This window comes from Diachasma alloeum, unplaced genomic scaffold, assembly GCF_001412515.2.
Source record: "Diachasma alloeum isolate Michigan unplaced genomic scaffold, Dall2.0 Dall_scaffold_00288, whole genome shotgun sequence".
Classification (NCBI taxonomy): domain Eukaryota; kingdom Metazoa; phylum Arthropoda; class Insecta; order Hymenoptera; family Braconidae; genus Diachasma; species Diachasma alloeum.
Window position 1 is genome coordinate 2,249,673 of NW_021680427.1, and position 21,968 is coordinate 2,271,640.

The 21,968-nt window shown below is 35.1% G+C and overlaps 1 protein-coding gene across 4 annotated transcripts in view; it reads left to right on the plus strand.

Moving 5' to 3' along the window:
* LOC107038817 (venom metalloproteinase 3) overlaps positions 1–21,968 on the plus strand; it is a 147,749-nt gene that overhangs the window by 85,385 nt on the left and 40,396 nt on the right. For 3 of the 4 annotated variants that reach the window (XM_015258110.1, XM_015258108.1, XM_015258111.2), the window contains exon 3: positions 15,183–15,283. In XM_015258110.1, coding sequence (XP_015113596.1) covers positions 15,185–15,283 — 99 coding nt within the window. In that variant the 5' untranslated portion in view covers positions 15,183–15,184. Of the gene's footprint in view, positions 1–5,168; positions 5,247–15,182; positions 15,284–21,968 lie in introns of those variants that run through there. The other variant, XM_015258109.1, reaches the window with a different exon arrangement.

The following is a 21,968-nucleotide window of genomic DNA, read 5'->3' on the forward strand; positions in this document are numbered from 1 at the left end:
TTATCCCATCTCCTCGAAAACACTCAGGGGATCGGCAGCCGGCACGAACTCTCATAAACCGCCGCCTTCTGGCCTGATCCTTGAACCGCGTTTGTTTGCCGTGGCTCTACCAGAAAAATGCATCAAGGCGACAAATTTTTCCAATACCACACACGCAGACAGACGCAGGATACCCGCGGGATTATAATCCGCGTGAATGCCCGTTTGACCTTGACGATATGAGATGCGTGGGACAATGAAAAATATGCAGGAGAAACGTCTACAGGGGCGAATGAAGGTACCTCTGAGGTGTGAATAAATGAATGAGATAAACAAATGGGAAATCACTTTCGCTGATTTGCATGCCGGTTCCAATGTTTTGGGGAACGCGTGATCAATCGATGATGTGTTGATTATTTCGGGCCTAATGGGGCCTGAGGTGAGGGGTGAGGACGATGAGGATTGATCGAACAACAAAAACAACCCTGGTTGGGGTGAGGTGACTGTGCACCTATCCGATTGTGGATATCTCCATCAGGACCTGGACCACATCTTCTGGGGGCCTATTCTCGAGTTTGCAGTGAACGGATTTGTGAACGCAAGTGGCTCTGTTCGCGCATTTCGGTGGGGAACGAAAGTTTCCATGCACTGAAAGAAAAAATTAGCTCTGCCGAAAAGATAAATGTTCACCTGTACAAAATTTTCTTGTCTCAAGATTATTATTCCCCACGAGAAAATATTCTGCAGCGAAAAATTTATTCTTTCCACTTGAAAATCTGACAGGCATATGAATACATATTCTTTCGAGAAGAATGCCAGGATGTAAATATCATGATAAATAATAATCTGTTTGACTGCAAACCAAAAAATTTTCCCCCAAGCAGATGTTTGAGCTGACAGAAGAACCATTATTTCAGCAAAAATACGACTGTATAATCTCTACTGCGACTTTCTCTATAATTTCCAATATTACTCATTTGTTTCCCCGCCATTGATAGTTATTGAGTGAGAAATCAAAGTCCAGTTCTGAGGTCACAAACGGATAAGTTTGAGAAGATCAAACCTCTGATCCACAGAAAATTACAAAAGCTTTTACGAAGCTTTTTTTTAATCCGCGGAATAGTGTACTTCTTTTCCGCTTGACTTGTGTACGTGAAAAAAAAAACATATTTTCTCCACGTATCTTACATATATTATTAGACGAAGTTATCTCAATATTTTTGAGCGGAATAAATATATTTTCGGCAGAGGTAATTTTTTAACAAATCGTAAACACTCGAAACTGTATACGAGAAGAAAAAAAATTTTCATCATATTTTCCAGAAAATTTCAAAAAAAATCTAACAGTGTGATGAACATTATATCATTTATTGAAGATAAAATAGTTACACTGCACTTCATCAATCATTTATCTCCAACAAAATATGCCAATTGGTTCAACACCTGAACGGATTCACATGCTGATTATTCCACCTACTGTGCATTATATTCCTATGCAAATGAAATTCCAGTGGTTCAAAACACTTGAATACAAAAATAGGAGACATATTCCGACTGTGTCCTTCAAACCAAGTCGTTCTTTCCCATGAAAATGAAAGCAATCGCCCGATCTTCTCATCCAGAAAACAGTCGCCTCAGGAACTTTAGCTGCATGGAAATTAAGTTGTTCAATTCAATTTAATTTTCTTATTAGAAAGGTTCAAAATACCAAAACAAAGCCAGTCATCGCGTGACCTTCACGTGTGTCACCCCAAACGTTCTTTCCTGCATTCACAAAACGAATAGATCACTGAACGAGATAGTGCCGTGGGACAAAAAATAATGCCGACGTAAAAGTATTTGTCAATTACCTGAAAATGAGAACGTTGTTGAGATTTCAACGTGTTCCATTAAAAAGGTGGACAGAAAAAAAAGGTTAATGGGTGGAGTACGTGTGGTCGGACCTTCGCCACGTCTTGGCAGACAAAACTAACCTTGAGCCGTGTCTCGCGTTTTTCTCGAGTGAAAGATCGATATATCCGGTTGTTGGAGAACTGTTCTCAGTGGGGCAAATGTTGACTTGGGGGGACGGTGTGGTCATTGATTTGGAGTGACAGTTTTTTCTCGTGCAAAATGGGAAAAATATTGCAGAGGTTTGAGGTAATGCTGTCGCATGACATTGAATAAATCAGGAATGAGTGAATATTCTGTATTGAATTAGTGGATAAAAGGAGGAGTGAAGCTCTTTGGCGATTGCTTTGTTGAAATATTGCTGGAATATATTTTTATGTGTACAATTTTTTTTTGTTAATTTTGTGGACACAGAAAAAAATTGCCCAGAAAATTAGGACGTTTGTTACTTTCGAGTGGAAGGGTTGGTATTCGGAAAAATATAATAATAGATGAGAATTGCGTTGAAATGTAGGGCGGTGAACTTCAAATCAGACAAAGGATTCTAATTCTCAGTAATTTTTTTTAGACCTACACTGTTGAAAACTCTCCTCCGAAGTTTCCAGTTGGAGTCTTGAAAATTTCTAACGAATAACATTTGCACTGTAAATTTCAGTTGAATTATTCCAGGAAAATTAATGGAAAAGCAGAAAAGTTCAGAGGAATCTCTTCTTAAATTCCAAATTCCTTGAAATTTTAAGGGAATTCTTTCAAAAATTCCTGGAATTTCGCAGCAAATAGTCATTTTCACTTAAGAATTCGTGTAAACTATAGAATTTTCGTCTTCCTGCCGTTAAACAATTGGGACTTTACTTGAATTTTCAGAGAAACTTGAAATTCAATTGACTTTTTCCCCTTAAATCGAATTCAAGGTCATTTATCGGAAAATTCAGCCAAATTTTTTCAACAGTATACACTGTTAAAAATTTTCCTCTGAAATTTCCGGTTAGAGCCTTGAAAATTTGTAAAAAGTAACATTTCCACTGAAATTTCAAGGCATTTTGTCATTGAAAATTCATAATTTTTGGAAAAATTCGTGGGGACGGCAAAATTTCAGTTTACATATTTAAAAAAAAAATGAAAAAGCAGGTAAATTTAGATTAGTCTCTCCTTGAGTTCCAGATTCCTTTGAATTTTCCGGAAATTCAAGGCAATTTGACACCAAATATTCATTTCCACTTGAAAATTCATGTAAATTGCGGAATTGTCGTCTTCCTGTCCCTAAAAAATTGGAACTTTACTTGAATTTTTAGAGACACTTGAAATTCCGTTGACTTTTTCTCCTTAAATTGAATTCTATTTTTTTTCTCGGAAAATTTAGTCAAAGTTTTTTAACACTGTTGAATTATACTTTAATTATGCTTCGCACTCATGATTTTTCAAGCTAAAAAACCTGACTCCTCCGTTTATTTGCAACAAACCCATTGGGAAATCCCCAATAATTCTGAAGCTCCCGTGGTATTACACATCATAAAAATTACTAGCAATCGGGCTCAGTCCGGGCAGTGTCCAAAATCCCCAACAATTAGCGATAGATTCCAAAAAATCAGTAACACGCGTTTAAAAATGAAACCAGTTTTTTCATTCGTTCAAGTTTTCCAATATAAAAACTTCCTCCATGCCTCCGAATCGTGGAATTATAATTAACTCAATCACGCAATTACAATATTCCAATCCCCACGAAATAAGGAAGTCCTCACACGACTAAGCTCTTTCCATTTCAATATCACTCCGATAAATTGACGGCTTAATTACAAAACGACTCATAACTATGAAAAACCAAATCAAAGATAGCCATATTCCCCTCCTAATGACCAATTAACATGTCAACCGCGAAGAAAAAATTCAAAACCACATGTAACAATTTAATTACTCCTCTAATTCCCAAACGATCTCCACAAAAACTCACGTGAAGTTAAGAGCGGATTAGCTCGAGATGTCGGGCGCACGCGATGACTCGACTTTTTTTCACCAAGAAACTCATTACGTATACAACAGCGTTCGCACATGAACATCATCCTCATAATAGACTTCCGGAGTGAGAGAACTTCCTCAAAGTGAGAGTGTCCGAAAAAATCTACACAGTAATAAAACAACCCTCGATGAAACCTAATTATTCGAGTTGTGACTTGTCTCTTGCCTTGTCCATTGTTCGGAAATTTCATTTTTTTTCGCACTGTCAGAAAAAATTCATTGCCCAATCACCAATTTACGGGATAATTAACGCACGAAGAATGCAACAAGAAAAATTCTCATAATAAATTATTGTTAAATTCCATGAATGATTCGTGGTTAACGTTTATGTAACTTTCCTCGGTTGTGAGGCATTACTTTCGCTTAATTCATTGCACTAGCTGCGAAGGATTAAAGCCGATAAAGATGAAATTCCACAGGTTAAAAATTCTTCCATTCTGAATGCTGCCACTAAAGTGTCGAACATTACGAAATTGTCAATAAAATTAGCCTCCACACCCAAGGCATTGAAGAAAATTTTCAATACAACATCGTGAGTGTGTGATGAATAAAAAATTGAGTTTATTTTTATTACCAGTAATTAAAATTCGTCATGCATGCGTCTAATTTCCATTTAAATTCAAATGCATTCATGATTTAATAGTCCATTGGCCCTCGGGTCCCTCTTAACTTCGGAGGCTGTTGCCGAGGAAAAATGGTAAAATATCACTTGCACTAGCGCATGCAATTATCGATCTCTTTCAAAAGAGTCATTCAAAGAAAACGCCTGGGTGTTGACGTGTCCATCAATCTGTGCAAATTTATTTAACACCGGTGTTGAGACTATGAGCGACAGGACAAATTTGCTCTGGGGAAATAAAACGAGAGGAGCAATCTGTTTATTTTTCATTCTTCACTCACTTGAATTGAAGTGACATTGAAATGTATTTACGAAGCACCTGCATGTCCCCGGGTAGGCTGAGATAGGCGAGATGTGAGAGGGATATTGAGGTGTGAACATTATGGATAAATGAGACAAGTGGGTGTCACGTGTCGGCGTTTGTTTCTATTGGGTGATTGGAATTGTGGGGGTTTAATTGTCTGGGTGGCCGACGCGTGCGGAAGTCAATGCTTATTTTCGTGTACAGATGTCATTTGTGATTTTTACCTAAATGGGAGAAATCACGAAGGGGTTTGCTCGTCTATTCAGAGGGAATCTGGGGAGTGCTCACGTTCGTGTAAATTTTTTATATACTTTTTATACGAAGAGAAAATTCTACTAAAATGTGTTCTCAAAGTAGTATGAATAAACGGAGAGAAAAGTAGGATAAAAATTGCCTGGAAAATCGTGGTAAATTTTACGGAAGGTAATCTCGGAGCGAAATGTAAGTCACTGAAAAAATACCTGTTTGTGGCCAATATTTTACGGTTCGTTCGGTAAAAAAAAACACCTGTGGATGCAAAAATTATCGTCCTGTAGGGTATTTTTAATGTGTTATTAATGAATCTTGTATGTTTTGCATCATTTTCCTGGATTTTTTAAAAGTTTTTTTCAAGTTTTTCGATGAAATTGTTCAAACTTTTTTTCTTCAAGCTTTTTTAATTACTAAGTTGTTTTGACGAAGTTTTTTTAACGGAAGTTTTTTCAACATTTTCTCACTGAATTTTCCTAGTATATGTACTGCCGAAGCAAGTACTCACACTGTTGAAAATTTCCCACTGAAAATTCCGGTAAGAGTCTTGGGAATTTCTAACAAATAACATGTCCACTGAAATTCCAAGGAATTTTGTCATTGAAAATTCATAATTTCGTGGAAAAATCCGCAGAAATTGTAAATTTCAGATTAATTATTCTGCCATAATTAACGAAAAATGATGAACATTCCGAGAAATCTCTCCCTGAATTTCAGATTCCTCTGAATTTTCAGCGAATTCCTTCGAAAATTCCTGGGATTTCAAGAATTTTGAAGAAATTCTCTGAAAATTCAAGGGGGTCAAGCGGTAAATATTCATTTTCACATGAAAATTCATGTAAGTGGTGAAATTTTCGTCTTGCTGCCGTTAAAAAATTGAGACTTCACGTGAATTTTCAAAGAAACTTGAAATTCCATGGACTTTTTTCCCGTACATTGAATTCAAGGTCTTTTTCCGGAAAATTCAGTTAAAATTTTTTTAACAAGCAAGTACTGACACTGTTGAAAATTTTCCACTGAAATTTTTGGGATTTTGTCATTGAAAATTCATAATTTCGTGAAAAATTAATCCGAGAAAATTAATGAAGAATGAGAAAAATTCCGAGAAATCTCTTCCTGAATTCCAGATTCCTCTGAATTTTCTGGCAATTCTTCCGAAAATTCCTGGAATTCCAAGAATTTTAAAGGAATTATCTGAAACTACAAGAGAATTCGGCGATAAAAATTCATTTTCAATTGAAAATTCATTCATAAGAAATTGGGACTTTACGTGAAGTTTCAGAGAAACCTAAAATTCCATGGACTTTTTCCCCATAAATCGAATTCAAGGTCTTTTTCCGGGAAATTCAGCCATTTTTTTTAAAAGTACATTTTCTCACTAATAATTTTGGTTACTTTGAAAAGAGTCTAGTCAAATATCGTTCCATTTAGCAATACCCCATCCCAAAACGCGTATTTTAAACCTCACCACGAATCCAACCCATTACTCCCTGCCACTTAATTGATCACCAATTAAATCATCACTCTTATCACATTAATTTCTAATTGAAAACGAAATCGTGACTACGTAATATTTCATCCCAGTTGTTTTCTCACTTAGACTGTATATTTATAGAGCCCATAAACACATTTTCATGGTTCAACTATCTCTTTCACTCTTAATTTCGAACTGAGCATTAAGTACTTGGAGTTGTTGCAAGTAGTTAATATTCTCGATGTTGAGAAAACGGCCGAAAAGTTGATCAATGAACTAACGACCTATTGCGACAACTACAATTAGAATACTCATTTAATAGATCATGATTTCTTTACGCGCATACAGTACAGTAATTTATATCCTAAGGTCTCCAATTAATTTCTATTTAATCACCACAAAAATAAGAACGCTCTATGATCGTGAATTAACGATTAAAGCAGCTTCAAGAAATCTAGAACCCGACATATTAAAATATAAAAATATTATAGAGACATCCTAACTCTCAGGAGGATCTCCTTGGCACGACTCAGCTGAAACTCGTTGCCCTTTGCCTACCGCAACATCATCTCCGATATCCATAATCCTCCATCAATAACTCCAACCGATACTCAAAGGATTCCATATATTTTTAAAAATACAAATGAACTGAGAGAAATAACAAGTTTGTATGCAAATGGAGTAAATCCCTTCAACATTCCAAAAATATGGTGCATATGCTGTTAAAAAATTCCGGTTCAATTTCCGGTATATGACGCACGAAAACATTTTATAAAACAACCTAGAGAATTCGATGGAAAATTCTATTGAATTTCTATTGAAGGTCTATTAATTCTATTAATTCCTAAGCGGTTCTATCGAAGAATTTCAATTTCACGGCGCATTTTGTTAAATTGAGAATTTCCAATTTCTCTATATTATAAAAATCCAAATAGACTTCTGATGATGAAAAATGGGTTTTCGAAGTTAAGACTTCAAAATTAAGGGTCACAAGGGTCAAAATAATAGTCATGAGGGTCAGAATAAGGGTGATAAGGGTCAAAATAAGGGTCACGAAGGTCGAAATGAAAGTCATTAGAGACAGAATAAGGGTCACGGTAATCGGATGAAGGGTCATAAGGGTCAGATTAAAGGTTATAAGGGTCAAAATAAGGGTCATGAGAGAGAATAAGGATTGCAAAGGTCAGAATAAGGGTAACGAGGGTCAGGATAAGGATCGCGGAAGTCGGATAAAGGGTGATTAAGGGTCATGAGGGTCAGAATAAGGGCCACAACAGTAAGATTCAGGGTCATGAGGGTCTGAACAAGGGTCAAAGCAAAGGTTCAAAATAAATATCCAAATCAGGGTCACAAGGGTCAGATTAAAGGTCCAAATAAGGGTCACAAGGATCAGATTAAGGGTCACCAAAGGCAGAATAAGGGTCATAAGATGGATCATATGAGGATCTTATGGGGGTTATACGGGGGTTGGCAAGCGAAGCGAGCAGGGGCATAGTAACCATCTAGTAGAAACTATTTTATAGATAAAATCAGTAGAATTTCACCTTTCTATAGAGACATTTTTTATAGAAATTCCTCGACATGAATTTTCCGAGTTTTGTTCAATTCTATTTTTCCTGTTTTACTATTGAAATCTGCCAAAAAACTTGGAAAAATAGAGCCGAGAAATCTCCGCGGAAAATATCTTAATAGAATAATTTATATAGTAAAATCTAACTCTATGGATTTGTTATGAATTCGTTAGATTTTTCTACGAAATTTATTCACACGTACAAAACTTAAATTTGAACGGTTACAAAGCTTCCATTTGTAAACAAAAAAATTGAAATCTTTCAATTTTTACCGGCACTATGCATCATTTATTTACAAAATGCGTGCATTCTGCATAATGTATACACATCGTTCTGTTCCCATGACTAAATTACGTAAACACGAAACCGTAAAGATTCTGTGACTAATGTGGAGTTGACCGAGCGAAATGATTGCCGCCCCTTTTGCCTATGTTCTTGAAAATCACGGAAAGTAGCGATTTACTCAAAGTCTTGTACATTCACGTGTGTCTTTTCTTTGCAATCCAACGCAGCGGGTACTTTCCTTCCGGGATCAGGGGCAGTAAGTAATGTAGTTTGTACGGGTCGAAATCAGGTATCGCAACGGGCCCCTGCCTGCCCGGCACGCGTGAAACTAGAGACAACACGAAGGTTAGTTTAGTCGCACTGGGTTGCTTTTTACTCGTTTCTGTCGGTCTTTTGTCTGGAAATATTCACTGAAACAAGTTCATTCCCGTTAGTTTATGCCATGGTAATTCTGAATTAAGGATATCCAAGTACTTGGCCATTTTTATTTCGTTGAATTCCTTTCTAAAAACATCAAAGTTCCATTACTGAACATTTTGCAATAATTTGTCGATTTATTATTCAATTTATTATTCATTTTTTCACATTAACCTTTATCATTCACTTATATTTTTTTTAATTGTTTAAGAAACATTCTCGATTTTGAACATTTTAAAAATTTGAAAAAAATTGGAAACCGTTTGTTACGAGAGAGATTTATGGAATAATTACAAATCGCAGTTTTTTATTATTACTTTTCTTCATAAATAATGTATAAACTATCAAAAGGCAACGATATCCCGCTAAAATAATTACTGTCTGGACTTGAGACACTTATGCCCCCTCTTGCAAAACACTTGTATCTTACCCGAGGATCTTTTGTTTCAAACTTATAATGTCTAATTTCTTTGTCGAAGTAAATACTTCGAATTCATGAAGTATACTTCACTCGTTTTGTCTCTACGATCCACCATATTGCAAGAAAAAAGCCAATCATTTTTTCACTGATAATTTTAGTGCCGTTGAAAAAACGGTCATGAAACAGTCGTTGAAAAAACTGAAGAAAAGTATTTGCAATGACAGTATGTTTGAATTCATTATACAATTCCCATCCTCATCACTCCTTCGACCATCTCATACTTCACAAGAAAAATCTACTTCTCACCAGTACCGACTGGTTTGAAAATTAAAAAAACTAATCGATGAATTCAATTTTAATTAATTGCAATTGATAAAGCTCAGCAATACCTACATTTGAAAAAATTCTCGATTCCATTCATTCATTAGCGAACAATTGAAAAAAAAACTTTGTTACATACGTACACACTTATACAGTTGAGCACTAAAGTTCGTAAACAGTCTGAACTTGGATTCTATGTATTCTGTTTACGGTGGCGATATACAGTAGTATACATACATATACCTGTAATAATAATAATAATAATAATAATAATAATAATAATAATAATGAAATGCAATAATTATAAAACTGAAAAATCAACCTCGTGGAGGTGAGAACAGCGCATCAATTCGATCGAAAAAAAATTAATCTTATCGTACTTGATTGCTTTTTCAAATGGTAAAATTCCTATTGAAAATGCATAACGGAGATACATTTGAAAAAGCAAGTAAATCCATTGCTCACTATACTTCATTGGTCAAGATCCGTCAAGGTTAATCTCTTGTTCCCAATCGTTCTTATACAAATAAAACTCATACATTTCGCAAAGGAATTTCTTGTATGAGTTCAATTGTTAGCAATTTTCAGGCAATAATGTCGATGCAACTAAGTTCTTGTTCCATTTGTCGTAAAAAAACTTGAATCCACTGATTTCATCAGGAGCATCGATCACACGTCGAAGACATTTGGGCATATACACCAAGCGATGGTCTGTATCAATTGTTCCCACGTAGTTCCAAAATTCGGTCTCCTTAGTGTAGAGCTTTGTCAATTCACATTTTGTTAAGGGATATTCGCACCTCTGATAGGCCGAGCTTAGACCATGCCATATGTCGTGCATCTTTTGCACGTGAAAATCCACGTCTGAAAACTTCACGAGAATTTTTTCCCTTAACAGATATGACAATAATTTGCTACAAATTCCCAGTAAAAACTATTTTTCGAATAACTTATCCAACTCGGCCACGCTCAAAACGATTTCGAATCTCAACTGCATGCCGTCTTCGATCGATTTTATGAATTTCTCCATCGCTTCATCAAAATTCATCAAAATAAATTCATAGTCAGCATTATCATCATTCTTCCCTAACATGGCATGTGTGAGAAACTGGTATGGTTTCTTCCAAAATTTCAATATATGGTGCTGTATATTATAAGCTTGAACATGGGTAATGTTTTCAGAAAACTCTTCCATGAACGTCATACCAGTAAATGTTCCAATATTATTTGGTCCAATAGGATATTTTCGCATTCTCCGAGCGACGTTAGGGCAGATTTGTGATTGAGAAATTTTATCTAAATTCACAAAATACGCTTCACCTGGCTTTCCTTCCATATTAAGAGCGATGTGAAGTTGATGGAATACACCGTTTTCAGTAAACCTACCCATCTCTAACCCCAATTGAGCTAATGAATCGTCTGTGATTTGCACCTTAATTCCATTGACGGACTTATAAAAAAAAGAAAAGGACATTCCAAATTGCTCACATATGGTGTCGAATCTTCGACAAAATTCTCCCCATTACTTTCAACAATCAAAATTTTTCTTTTACCATCAAAATGCAGATGTCCTTTACAAGTGATGAATGTCGATGAAGTACTTACCATACCATTGATGGCTTGAATAATCAAATTTAAAACAAATGATCTAACATTTTTAATTGTTTGGATGTCGTCATCGCGCCATATGTCAAATTCTTTCACAATATTTTCCGGTATTGCCTGTAACCTGAATACTGCATAACAATTGTTGAATTTATCTGATCCACCTAGTTTAATCTCATACAATTCCGGATGAGATTGTTCCTCGTCCTCGTTCCTCCTCCATCGCTTCATCAAAATTCATCAAAATATATTTATAGTCAGCATTATCATCATTCTTCCCTAACATGGCACGCGTGAGAAACTGGTATGGTTTCTCCCAAAATTTCAATGTGGTGCTGTATATTATAAGCTTGAACATGGGTAATGTTTTCAGAAACCTCTTTCATGGACGTCATACCAGTAAATGTTCCAATATTATTTGGTCCAACAGGATATTTTCGCATTCTCCGAGCGACGTTAGGGCGGATTTGTGATTGAGAAATTTTATCTAAATTCACAAAATTCGCTTCACCTGGATTTCCTTCCACATTGAGAGCGATGTGAAGTTGATGGAATACACAGTTTTCAGTAAACCTACCCAGCTCTAACCCCAATTGAGCTAATGAATCGCCTGTGATTTGCATCTTAATTTCATTGACGGACTTATAAAAAAAACAAAAGGACATTCCAAATTGCTCACATATGGTGTCGAATCTCCGACAAAATTTTTCCCATTCACTTTCAACAATCAAAATTTTTCTTTTACCATCAAAATGCAGATGTCCTTTACAAGTGATGAATGTCGATGAAGTACTTACCATACCATTGATGGCTTGAATAATCAAATTTAAAACAAATGATCTAACATTTTTAATTGTTTGGATGTCGTCATCGCGCCATATGTCAAATTCTTTCACAATATTTTCCGGTATTGCCTGTAACCTGAATACTGCATAACAATTGTTGAATTTATCTGATCCACCTAGTTTAATCTCATACAATTCCGGATGAGATTGTTCCTCGTCCTCGTTCCTCCTCCATCGCTTCATCAAAATTCATCAAAATATATTTATAGTCAGCATTATCATCATTCTTCCCTAACATGGCACGCGTGAAAAACTGGTATAGTTTCTCCCAAAATTTCAATATGTGGTGCTGTATATTATAAGCTTGAACATGGGTAATGTTTTCAGAAACCTCTTCCATGGACGTCACATCAGTAAATGTTCCAATATTATTTGGTCCAACAGGATATTTTCGCATTCTCCGAGCGACGTTAGGGCGGATTTGTGATTGAGAAATTTTATCTAAATTCACAAAATTCGCTTCACCTGGATTTCCTTCCACATTGAGAGCGATGTGAAGTTGATGGAATACACAGTTTTCAGTAAACCTACCCATCTCTAACCCCAATTGAGCTAATGAATCGCCTGTAATTTGCATCTTAATTTCATTGACGGACTTATAAAAAAAACAAAAGGACATTCCAAATTGCTCACGTATGGTGTCGAATCTCCGACAAAATTCTTCCCATTCACTTTCAACAATCAAAATTTTTCTTTTACCATCAAAGTGCAGATGTCCTTTACAAGTGATGAATGTCGATGAAGTACTTACCATACCATTGATGGCTTGAATAATCAAATTTAAAACAAATGATCTAACATTTTTAATTGTTTGGATATCGTCATCGCGCCATATGTCAAATTCTTTCACAATATTTTCCGGTATTGCCTGTAACCTGAATACTGCATAACAATTGTTGAATTTATCTGATCCACCTAGTTTAATCTCATACAATTCCGGATGAGATTGTTCCTCGTCCTCGTTCCTCCTCCATCGCTTCATCAAAATTCATCAAAATATATTTATAGTCAGCATTATCATCATTCTTCCCTAACATGGCATGTGTGAGAAACTGGTATGGTTTCTTCCAAAATTTCAATATGTGGTGCTGTATATTATAAGTTTGAACATGGGTAATGTTTTCAGAAACCTCTTCCATGGACGTCATACCAGTAAATGTTCCAATATTATTTGGTGCAATAGGATATTTTCGCATTCTCCGAGCGACGTTAGGGCGGATTTGTGATTGAGAAATTTTATCTAAATACGCTTCACCTGGCTTTCCTTCCATATTGAGAGCGATGTGAAGTTGATGGAATACACAGTTTTCAGTAAACCTACCCATGGCTAACCCCAATTGAGCTAATGAATCGTCTGTGATTTGCATCTTAATTCCATTGATGGACATAAAAAAAATAAAAGGACATTCCAAATTGCTCACATATGGTGTCGAATCTCTGACAAAATTCTCCCCATTACTTTCAACAATCAAAATTTTTCTTTTACCATCAAAGTGCAGATGTCCTTTACAAGTGATGAATGTCGATGAAGTACTTACCATACCATTGATGGCTTGAATAATCAAATTTAAAATAAATGATCTAATATTATTAATTGTTTGGATGTCGTCATCGCGCCATATGTCAAATTATTTCACAATATTTTCCGGTATTGCCTGTAACCTGAATACTGCATAACAATTGTTGAATTTATCTGATCCACCTAGTTTAATCTCATACAATTTCGGATGAGATTGTTCCTCGTCGTATTGAAATAATTCGGGCCGCTCATGAATCAGCCAACGTAATATCTTTTTACTCCGCAGCGGTTTGGCATCAGATTCTCTGGTCTCGATTTCAAACTTGCTGCCTGGTGACAAATCATTCAATTGGAGTGCTACACTAGCGAATAAATCAATATCGATTGTCAATTTGGTAATCTCCTTGGTGCTTGTCAGTGTTTTGTAATTTGGATGTTTGCTGTCAACCATTTTAGTTACCAATATGAGTGGTTGTATCCCAATCAGTTTAGGAAATGTGGATGAAATTGCAATTATCTGGAATAAATAAAAAGTGGTATATCAGTGAGGTGGTTATGACACCGGTACTTGTCATAGAACTTATCGTTGCCTTTTGTCGAAAATCTGTTTGATTCAATACAGGAACTGTGATAAACTATTGTTTAATGAAAATGGAAAACTTTCCTCTTTCGCTGAAGCTAAAAACGTTCATTATTCAGTATTCTGTTGAAATTATTTATGATTTTTTTTTCAAATTAAGTCCCAGTAGGAGAAATTCTCAATTAAAAGTGACCATGATTAATTTTCAACTTTTTTGGATTCACCTCTCTTTCCAATAGTCATGGAGGAGAGACTATACTGAGATTTCAGAATCACTGGTGCTTTTAATTATCATTATAATGAGTTTACTACGTCCCGAAAATTCAAATCGGTCCACTAGTTTCAATGATATTGCAGATAATAGATTTGCATAAAAAGTTGAATATTTTCAAACTACAGATGCAATTGGGCACAGCTTTAATACGAACCGTTTTCATCATGAGAAAAAGTATATATATGTTCTGATTGATCTAGATAGAGAACACTCAAACGAATATTTTTAAAAGAGGAACAGTGAAAGCGGTCTACTAGTTTTAGAGATATTCGCGAAAAACGATGTAAAAAAAAATTGATTTTCTCAAAAACTGTTGGAATGATCGAGCTGAAATTGTACACCGTGTCAGTCCTTATAATTGAACGAAATTTCAGATTTTTTAGAATTATTATACCCCATTAATTACTAAATTTCCCAAAAGTTTACCATGGAAAATCTAGACGCGGAGGTGTTCACATACAGACATGGTCCCCAAACTTCGAATTTTCACGTTTCAGACCGTTCTATATTATTTCCAATGCCACGAGGTCTTTGACATCAATTAGTGTTTAATATAATTTTTTTTTGGAAAACGTGTCCTTGAGAGTAACACCATGCATCAACTCCAGAAATTGAGTTGAAGTTTCATCGAGTTGAATATGCTGATGATGATTATCTTTGAATTTATGAGATAGGGTACACACTTATCTTACACACCTTGATTATTGTTGCATGATTATGAATGTTTGATGAAGAAGAATGTTATTGATGGGAATATTTAATTCTCAAAGCTCCAATGACGTCGGAATGATAAATTTGTTTGTTTTTTGTTTACAGCGATGTGGCAAGATCAATCGTCAGGAGTATATCAACACAAAATGAACCGTATCCTCGTTCTACTGTGCATGGCCATTGTATCAATTGCACGATGTCAGAAGGTGAGATACTTCACACCAAAAAATTTTCAGCGTTGTTAGATCTTTCGCGACTATTCGTTCATGTTAAAGGGAAACGGAACCCACGTGTCCCCATGAATTTTTAGAATTATGTTTTCTCTTACAATTAGTACTTTATATCTATGGAATTACTTTATCGACTCGATCATTGCATTGTTGAGGCAATGAAGTAGTATTATAAATTAAAAATAATAATTGCAGCAGAAAATACAATTCTAAAAGTTCGTATAGAGACAGGGGTTCCGTTTCACCTTAATTCTCTTGAATGTTTCGAACATTTCGAGCGAGTTCATGCAATTGAGTGGAAATAATCACTTCGATTTTTCGTGTTGTTTGAGAGTTTTCAGTTTTGATGAACAAGAAAGACTTGACTATGTTTTTGTTTTCATTTATATTTCGGAGGAAAATTCACTATTCGTCTCGCAATTTTTCTCCGATATAGAGTGAAAAAGCACTGAAAATCATGTTCACTCCACACACAAACTTTTTTTTTCGTGTACCTGTGTGAACACTACTGTCGCTTCTATTATATTATTACCTTCATAATTTCTTCATCTTCTTTATTTTCTTTAAGTATAATTTTCGCAATTGGAAAACTATTTTGAGTATTTATACATAAAAATCTACTCGGAGAAAAATTTTCTAGAGAAATCCATGGAATAGTCCCACAACATGTCTCATTAGGGTAGCTGGTGCCTGTACCGCTCAGCGGGCAATACCGCCCACCCGTATTCCCCAGGATTGGCGGCGAAAATTTTTTTTTCTCTTTTTATTATGCAAATATTTGATGACAACAAGTAATTTTAACAGAAATTTTCAATTTTCTCCCATGGAAACATCGTTAAAAAAAATCTCAATCATTTCTTATGGAATTCTTAAAATATAACGACCCCAGAATTTAAGATTTCTCAAATTTTCAGTTGGTCCATAATTGAATGGAGTGCGAAATATATGTTGGTTATACATTTCTACATCCATTGCGACCTTTTCGATAGCAGAAAAATATCTTCATCAGTTATTATTGGCTATTTTATCAGCCTCCGCGTTTGTGGGTAATTCCCCCCAGAGTTTGTGGGTAATGGCGCCCAAAAGTTCTATAGGGCTGCTAGACTCTGCAGCTAGTCTTGTCAATTTTGTTTTCATCACGTAATGGTGACATTTTTCGATTCCTACGTGAAGAGAAATTTGCCAGAGAAATGAATATTATGATGATAAAAATTCATTAATAAATATTTAAATTTATAGAAATTATTGTGCAGCACCAGAAAAATTATTAGACGCGCTGTAATGTTCCCAAGAGTGATAGTAGGGTAGTTGGTGCATGTACCGTCCACTTTATTACATTTCTACATCCATTGCGACTTTTTCGATAGCAGAAAAATATCTTCATCAGTTATTATTGGCTATTTTATCAGCCTCCGCGTTTGTGGGTAATTCCCCCCAGAGTTTGTGGGTAATGGCGCCCAGAGTTTCTATAGGGCTGGTAGACTCTGCAGCTAGAGAGCGGTCGAGTGACAGCTCAATTGTTTGGGGTAGTCGGTGGCCACTGGAACATGTGGTAAATTCAGGATCATTTATTATTACTCACATGAAATCTTTCTCACAATGGAGCCAAAGAATGGAAACAAAGGATGAAAATAGGAAAAATTATAACAGTTGGTCTGCATTGCTCAAATAAGTCATTAAAACAAGGTGGGCGGTATTGAACACATGCCGGGCGGTATTACCCTCAAAGTTCGATTCCATTGCTCATGGGCCGATGGCAACTGAATTACATAATTAAATATGTTTAATGTTAATAAAAAATCTGTCCTCTTCACATCTTTGAGTAAACACCTCGAAGAACCCATTCTAACAGTTTATGACTCCTTGTAGAGTTCCAGGGTGGAAAAAAAGACTCATTTCCCTTAGGTGGACGGTACATGCACCAGCTACCCTACTATCACTCTTGGAAACATTACAGCGCGTCTAATAATTTTTCTGGTGCTGCACAATAATTTCTATAAATTTAAATATTTATTAATGACTTTTTATCATCATAATATTCATGAATTTCTCTGGAAAATTTCTCTCCAAATAGGAATCGAAAATGTCACCATTACGTGATGAAAACAAAATTGACAAGTTGAAGTGCATGATTTTATGAAAAAGTCCCCCTCATTCTCCTTCGTTAATGAACCACGAGAGAGTGGAAATCCCCATCAGCGAATAAACGACCGGTTACAAGGATTTCAACTGCGCCCTCCAATCGCGTGTGACGGCGAGCAAATTTAGTGAGCATAAGAAAAAAACGCAGACACGAGAAAAAATACAACTCCACTTTTGTTCTTTTTCATTAATGATTTACCGAATGCGCAGGAAAAACGTGAATATTCATTGGTGTTGGCTGCTATATTTCAGCGATTGGAATAAAAAAGGATAACTGCTCGATATTATGTCTTACCTTCTCCTGAAATCATTGAGTGTGGAATTTTTTCCGAGCATTTAGACCGCCCGATGAAATTACGTAATCCATTTCTTCACAAGGAGCATTCGTAATTCCGTAAAAACTTCCTGTATTTCACCCAATTGTTGATCTCAGATTGACGATCGAACAAAGCGATTTGCATTGAAATCAGTGTACGGTAGAAAATCACCCCAAAGGTATTGGATACACTCGAAAGTTGCACTATCACGTGCACGACGAGCAGTCTGACACTTCCGACAATGTATTACCATGGGTTAAAGACCAGAAAGACTTGTTTTACGGTGGCACTATACATGGTATTTTGTTGATCATTGCCAATGGCTTCGCCAAACCCTTTCGCATAAATTATGCGTTAAAAAATGTTGCCAGACATAAACATACTCTTTCGTTCGTTATTCTTGGGGACTACACTCACTGATAGAAAATTACTCTTGAAATTTCAAGAGAAAAAGCTTGAAACTTTTAACAACTACAAAGTTTCATGAAATTTCTGGATATTTCTTCATCGACGAATCAGTTAATTTCTTGAATATTCAAGTAATTCGCGATTCTCAAGGTCATACGGCACTGAAAAACCTTGAAAATTTTGAAAATTCAGGCAACAATTTTTCTGAATTCTCATGAGAAAACTTGATACCACCATTTGTTTACTACGAAGCTATCGGCAAATACCGGATAATTTTGAAGCTCTTGGGGTATTATAATACAAGTTTGATGGACCGTTGATTAGTTATTCCTAGGAAAGTGACATTCGATTTGATTTAGAGGGGAAAACCTCATAAAATTCCAGATTTTACTGGAAATTGAATGAAATTTCAAATTTTTGAGCTGCAGGAGGACAAGAATTCCCTCACTTATTCACATTTTCAATGAAAATCAGAATATTGAGTACGAAATTACGCTGAAATATCTATTAATTAGAAATTTCAAAATATATTCATCTGAATTTTCCTGATTTCTATTAATTTTTACGCAGTAATTCAACTGAAATGGGCAGTTTCCTCAGTTTATTCTAAAACTTAAGATTTTCAGTAACAAAATTCTTTGAAATTTCAGTGAAACTATAACGTGATAAAAATTTCCAGGAACTGCGCTGTAAATTTCAACCAAAAATTTTGAAAAGTGTACAACAGAAATTGTCCGACAGATATAAGTAAAAATCCCTGAACGTAACGGAATGACTCATTTCAAATGCACGATTTATTGACCATTTTTCTCACATGATTCAATACACACATTTAATGATTGAAAATCTCCGAATCTCTAGAATGGCTTGCGCCAAGGTGTGAAAGGGACTTGGATATCGATAAAGTATTCGGAGCATTGCGGTTTCAAGTTACGCCATCTGCAATATGTCCAAAGATATTTATCGAGAATAGAAGTTGATCAGCGAGATTTAATCAATAATTGAGTTATGAAAGATGTCAATTTGAATATGAAAAAGAATTGCAGACAGAAAGGAATATATATCACGCTATTGTCAGACAATAAAATTCTCTGAGTTTTTCGAAAGTATTTTCGGGACGTTGTCATTGAAAACTCCGTCATCTTGATGAGCTTCAAAGGTTCTCTGAAAACTTTAAGTCAATCGATAAAATCTCATCAATGACGAAATTGGGGAAAGTGCTCAGGCAAATGTGAAATCTTTAACTTCACTGTTCATTTCCATGGTTATTGATTCTGTAAATTTAGGTAATTGGATAATGGAAAAGAATTCACCGAGAGAAATATTCAATAAAAATTACGTATCTTCTCCGTAATTCCGAAGTGAAATGTGGTTGTAGGAAATTTTACGGAACTGTCACAGAATTTTTCCAGAGCGTTTCGTAATTTTTATCTGAATCTCCTATGAAAAATTACGATACCGTCACTTAAATTTTCATTTAACATTTCTCTCCGTGTATCAATCCTCAATTTGGTGTCAATTTGCGACACTTCTTTTTCAATCAAAGCTTCGTCGTAAAAATTTTTATTGAAAAGTTTCTGATTAATTTCAACATTTTTGGTGGAAAATCACTATGATTTGAGTGATTTTAAACAAATGGTTTTTTTGAATAAACGGAAGGATTAATTTGATCTGAATAAAAAGTCTCCACCACGAAGTGCTTGATTAAACCCATTGATTTGATTCAAATAAAGTTTATTTAATTCAAACATACTATTTCTTTGGGTGTAAATAATGCTCATGACAGAAAGCATTATTTATGCTGTTTATATTAGAAAATTACTAGACTACCTAATCTATCTAAATATTTTTACATACTCAAATTTTTCCTTTCTGTTTTTTTCTTCATACTAGGGGGCTACGCTCCTCTAGCACACCCCATATGGCCCCCAATAGACCCATCTGACTTCCACGACTCTTATTCTGACCATTGTGACGCTTGTGACCCTTAATCTGTTCCTCGTGTACTTTATTCTGTTCCTCATTATAACCCTCGTGACCCTTATTTTGACCCTTGAATTTTGATCATTTTGGAGTCTTAATTTCGAGTACCAAATTTTCATCACCAGAAGTCGATTCGGATTTTTATAACATAAAGAGATAGAATATATCCGTACATAAGTATATTTGTTTTTTTTTCGGTGAATGAACCTTTTCAAAGGTTTCGAAGCTATAGAAATAAATCAGGAAATCTGTCAATCAAAAAATGTGAACACATCTTCTATCAATAGTTGTTACACAAGCGACGAATGCCCGCATCGAGTGTTTCCTCAACTATGACCAGTAACAAAAACAGAAATCCTAATTTTTTCCCCCGTCAATCGTTGTCTTTTTGTGTCGTTTCATGTCTCAATTGCCGTTCATAAATTGAGCAATTCACACCACAACAAGAAATAATGTCAAAGGAGTATTTATTGAATCAAGAATATTATTGAATTCGGAAAAATATGCTTGAATCAGCAATTTCAAAATTCTTAATTCAATGATACGAGAATCTCTATCGAGAGATATTTGTTCACATCTTGATTTCAATAGAAGTTCCGTGACCGGTGGAGACATTGTGAGATAGTGACCAAGGACGTCACATTTTTTGAAGAGTTCTCCTATTGCTTCTGCTATTGGGCAATTTCGTGGTATTTCATAATAGGAGAATTGAAAAATAGAAACAAGTACACGGAGAGAAATTTTTGTATAAAAATTATTCTTCCGTTCTGTAAAAGTGTATCATGAGTCATCGTTTCTTCATTTCTATCCCGAAATTTAGTAAAAATTAATACATGATGCTCAAATTTTATTCTACGTTGGAGAAATTTTATCCCGATAAAAATAAAAATTACCGTACCGGTAGGGTAAAATTTATCAACCGCTCGAAAATTTTCGTTGTTATCTACATAAAAATTATTGAACTGCAGGGGTAAAATTTATTATGCGTCAGGATAAAATTTCTCTAGCGTAGAATAAAATTTGATCATTATATATTAATTTTTACTAAATTACGGGATAGAAATGAGGTAATGATGACTCATGATACACGTTTATAGAACGATAGGATAATTTTTATCAAAAATTTCTTTCCATGTAGGAAATTGCTCTTGTCTTGTATGTGATTTTTCAATGGCCAGATTTCCTGAAATTTCAGTGGAACTTGAACATGATAAAATTTCCGGAATTTTGCATAGAAAATTCAGGGGAAAAAAATTTTAACAGTGTAGTTTCCAAATGTTACGAGTTAGACAAACAGATGAGAACAATTCTCACATCTGCTTCACTTGAATATGAAGATCAATTTTCCTGAGAAATTTCAATTCGTGGAATCACCGGAGGGTTATCGTGAATTCGTTTCTCGTTCTGAGGGTTTCGTGACTCTTGTAAGGAGTGGATAAAAATCATTGCACTCAGCTCGTATTCCAGTGATCGAAATCGAATGATTTACTCTTTTCATTCGGCACGAAATTTGTTTGTTTCTATATGCCGAACAAGTTGATCTGACAAAAAGGAATTCGAAAACGTGAAACACTGAAAGAAAGAATTACTCCTGCCCAACAATTATAATGCAGAGAGAATACATTCATAACAAAGGAATATTATTTTCAAGTATTGAATTCCTATTTTAAATATACGTGAAATTATTTCATTTCACTACTTAAAATATTTCCATAACTGAGACTCATACAGATAATTGTAATTCAGATAATTTTTCATTTTGTTGGAATTAAATTCGAATACCTATTTTATTTAAGTTTCGGGAAAGCAAA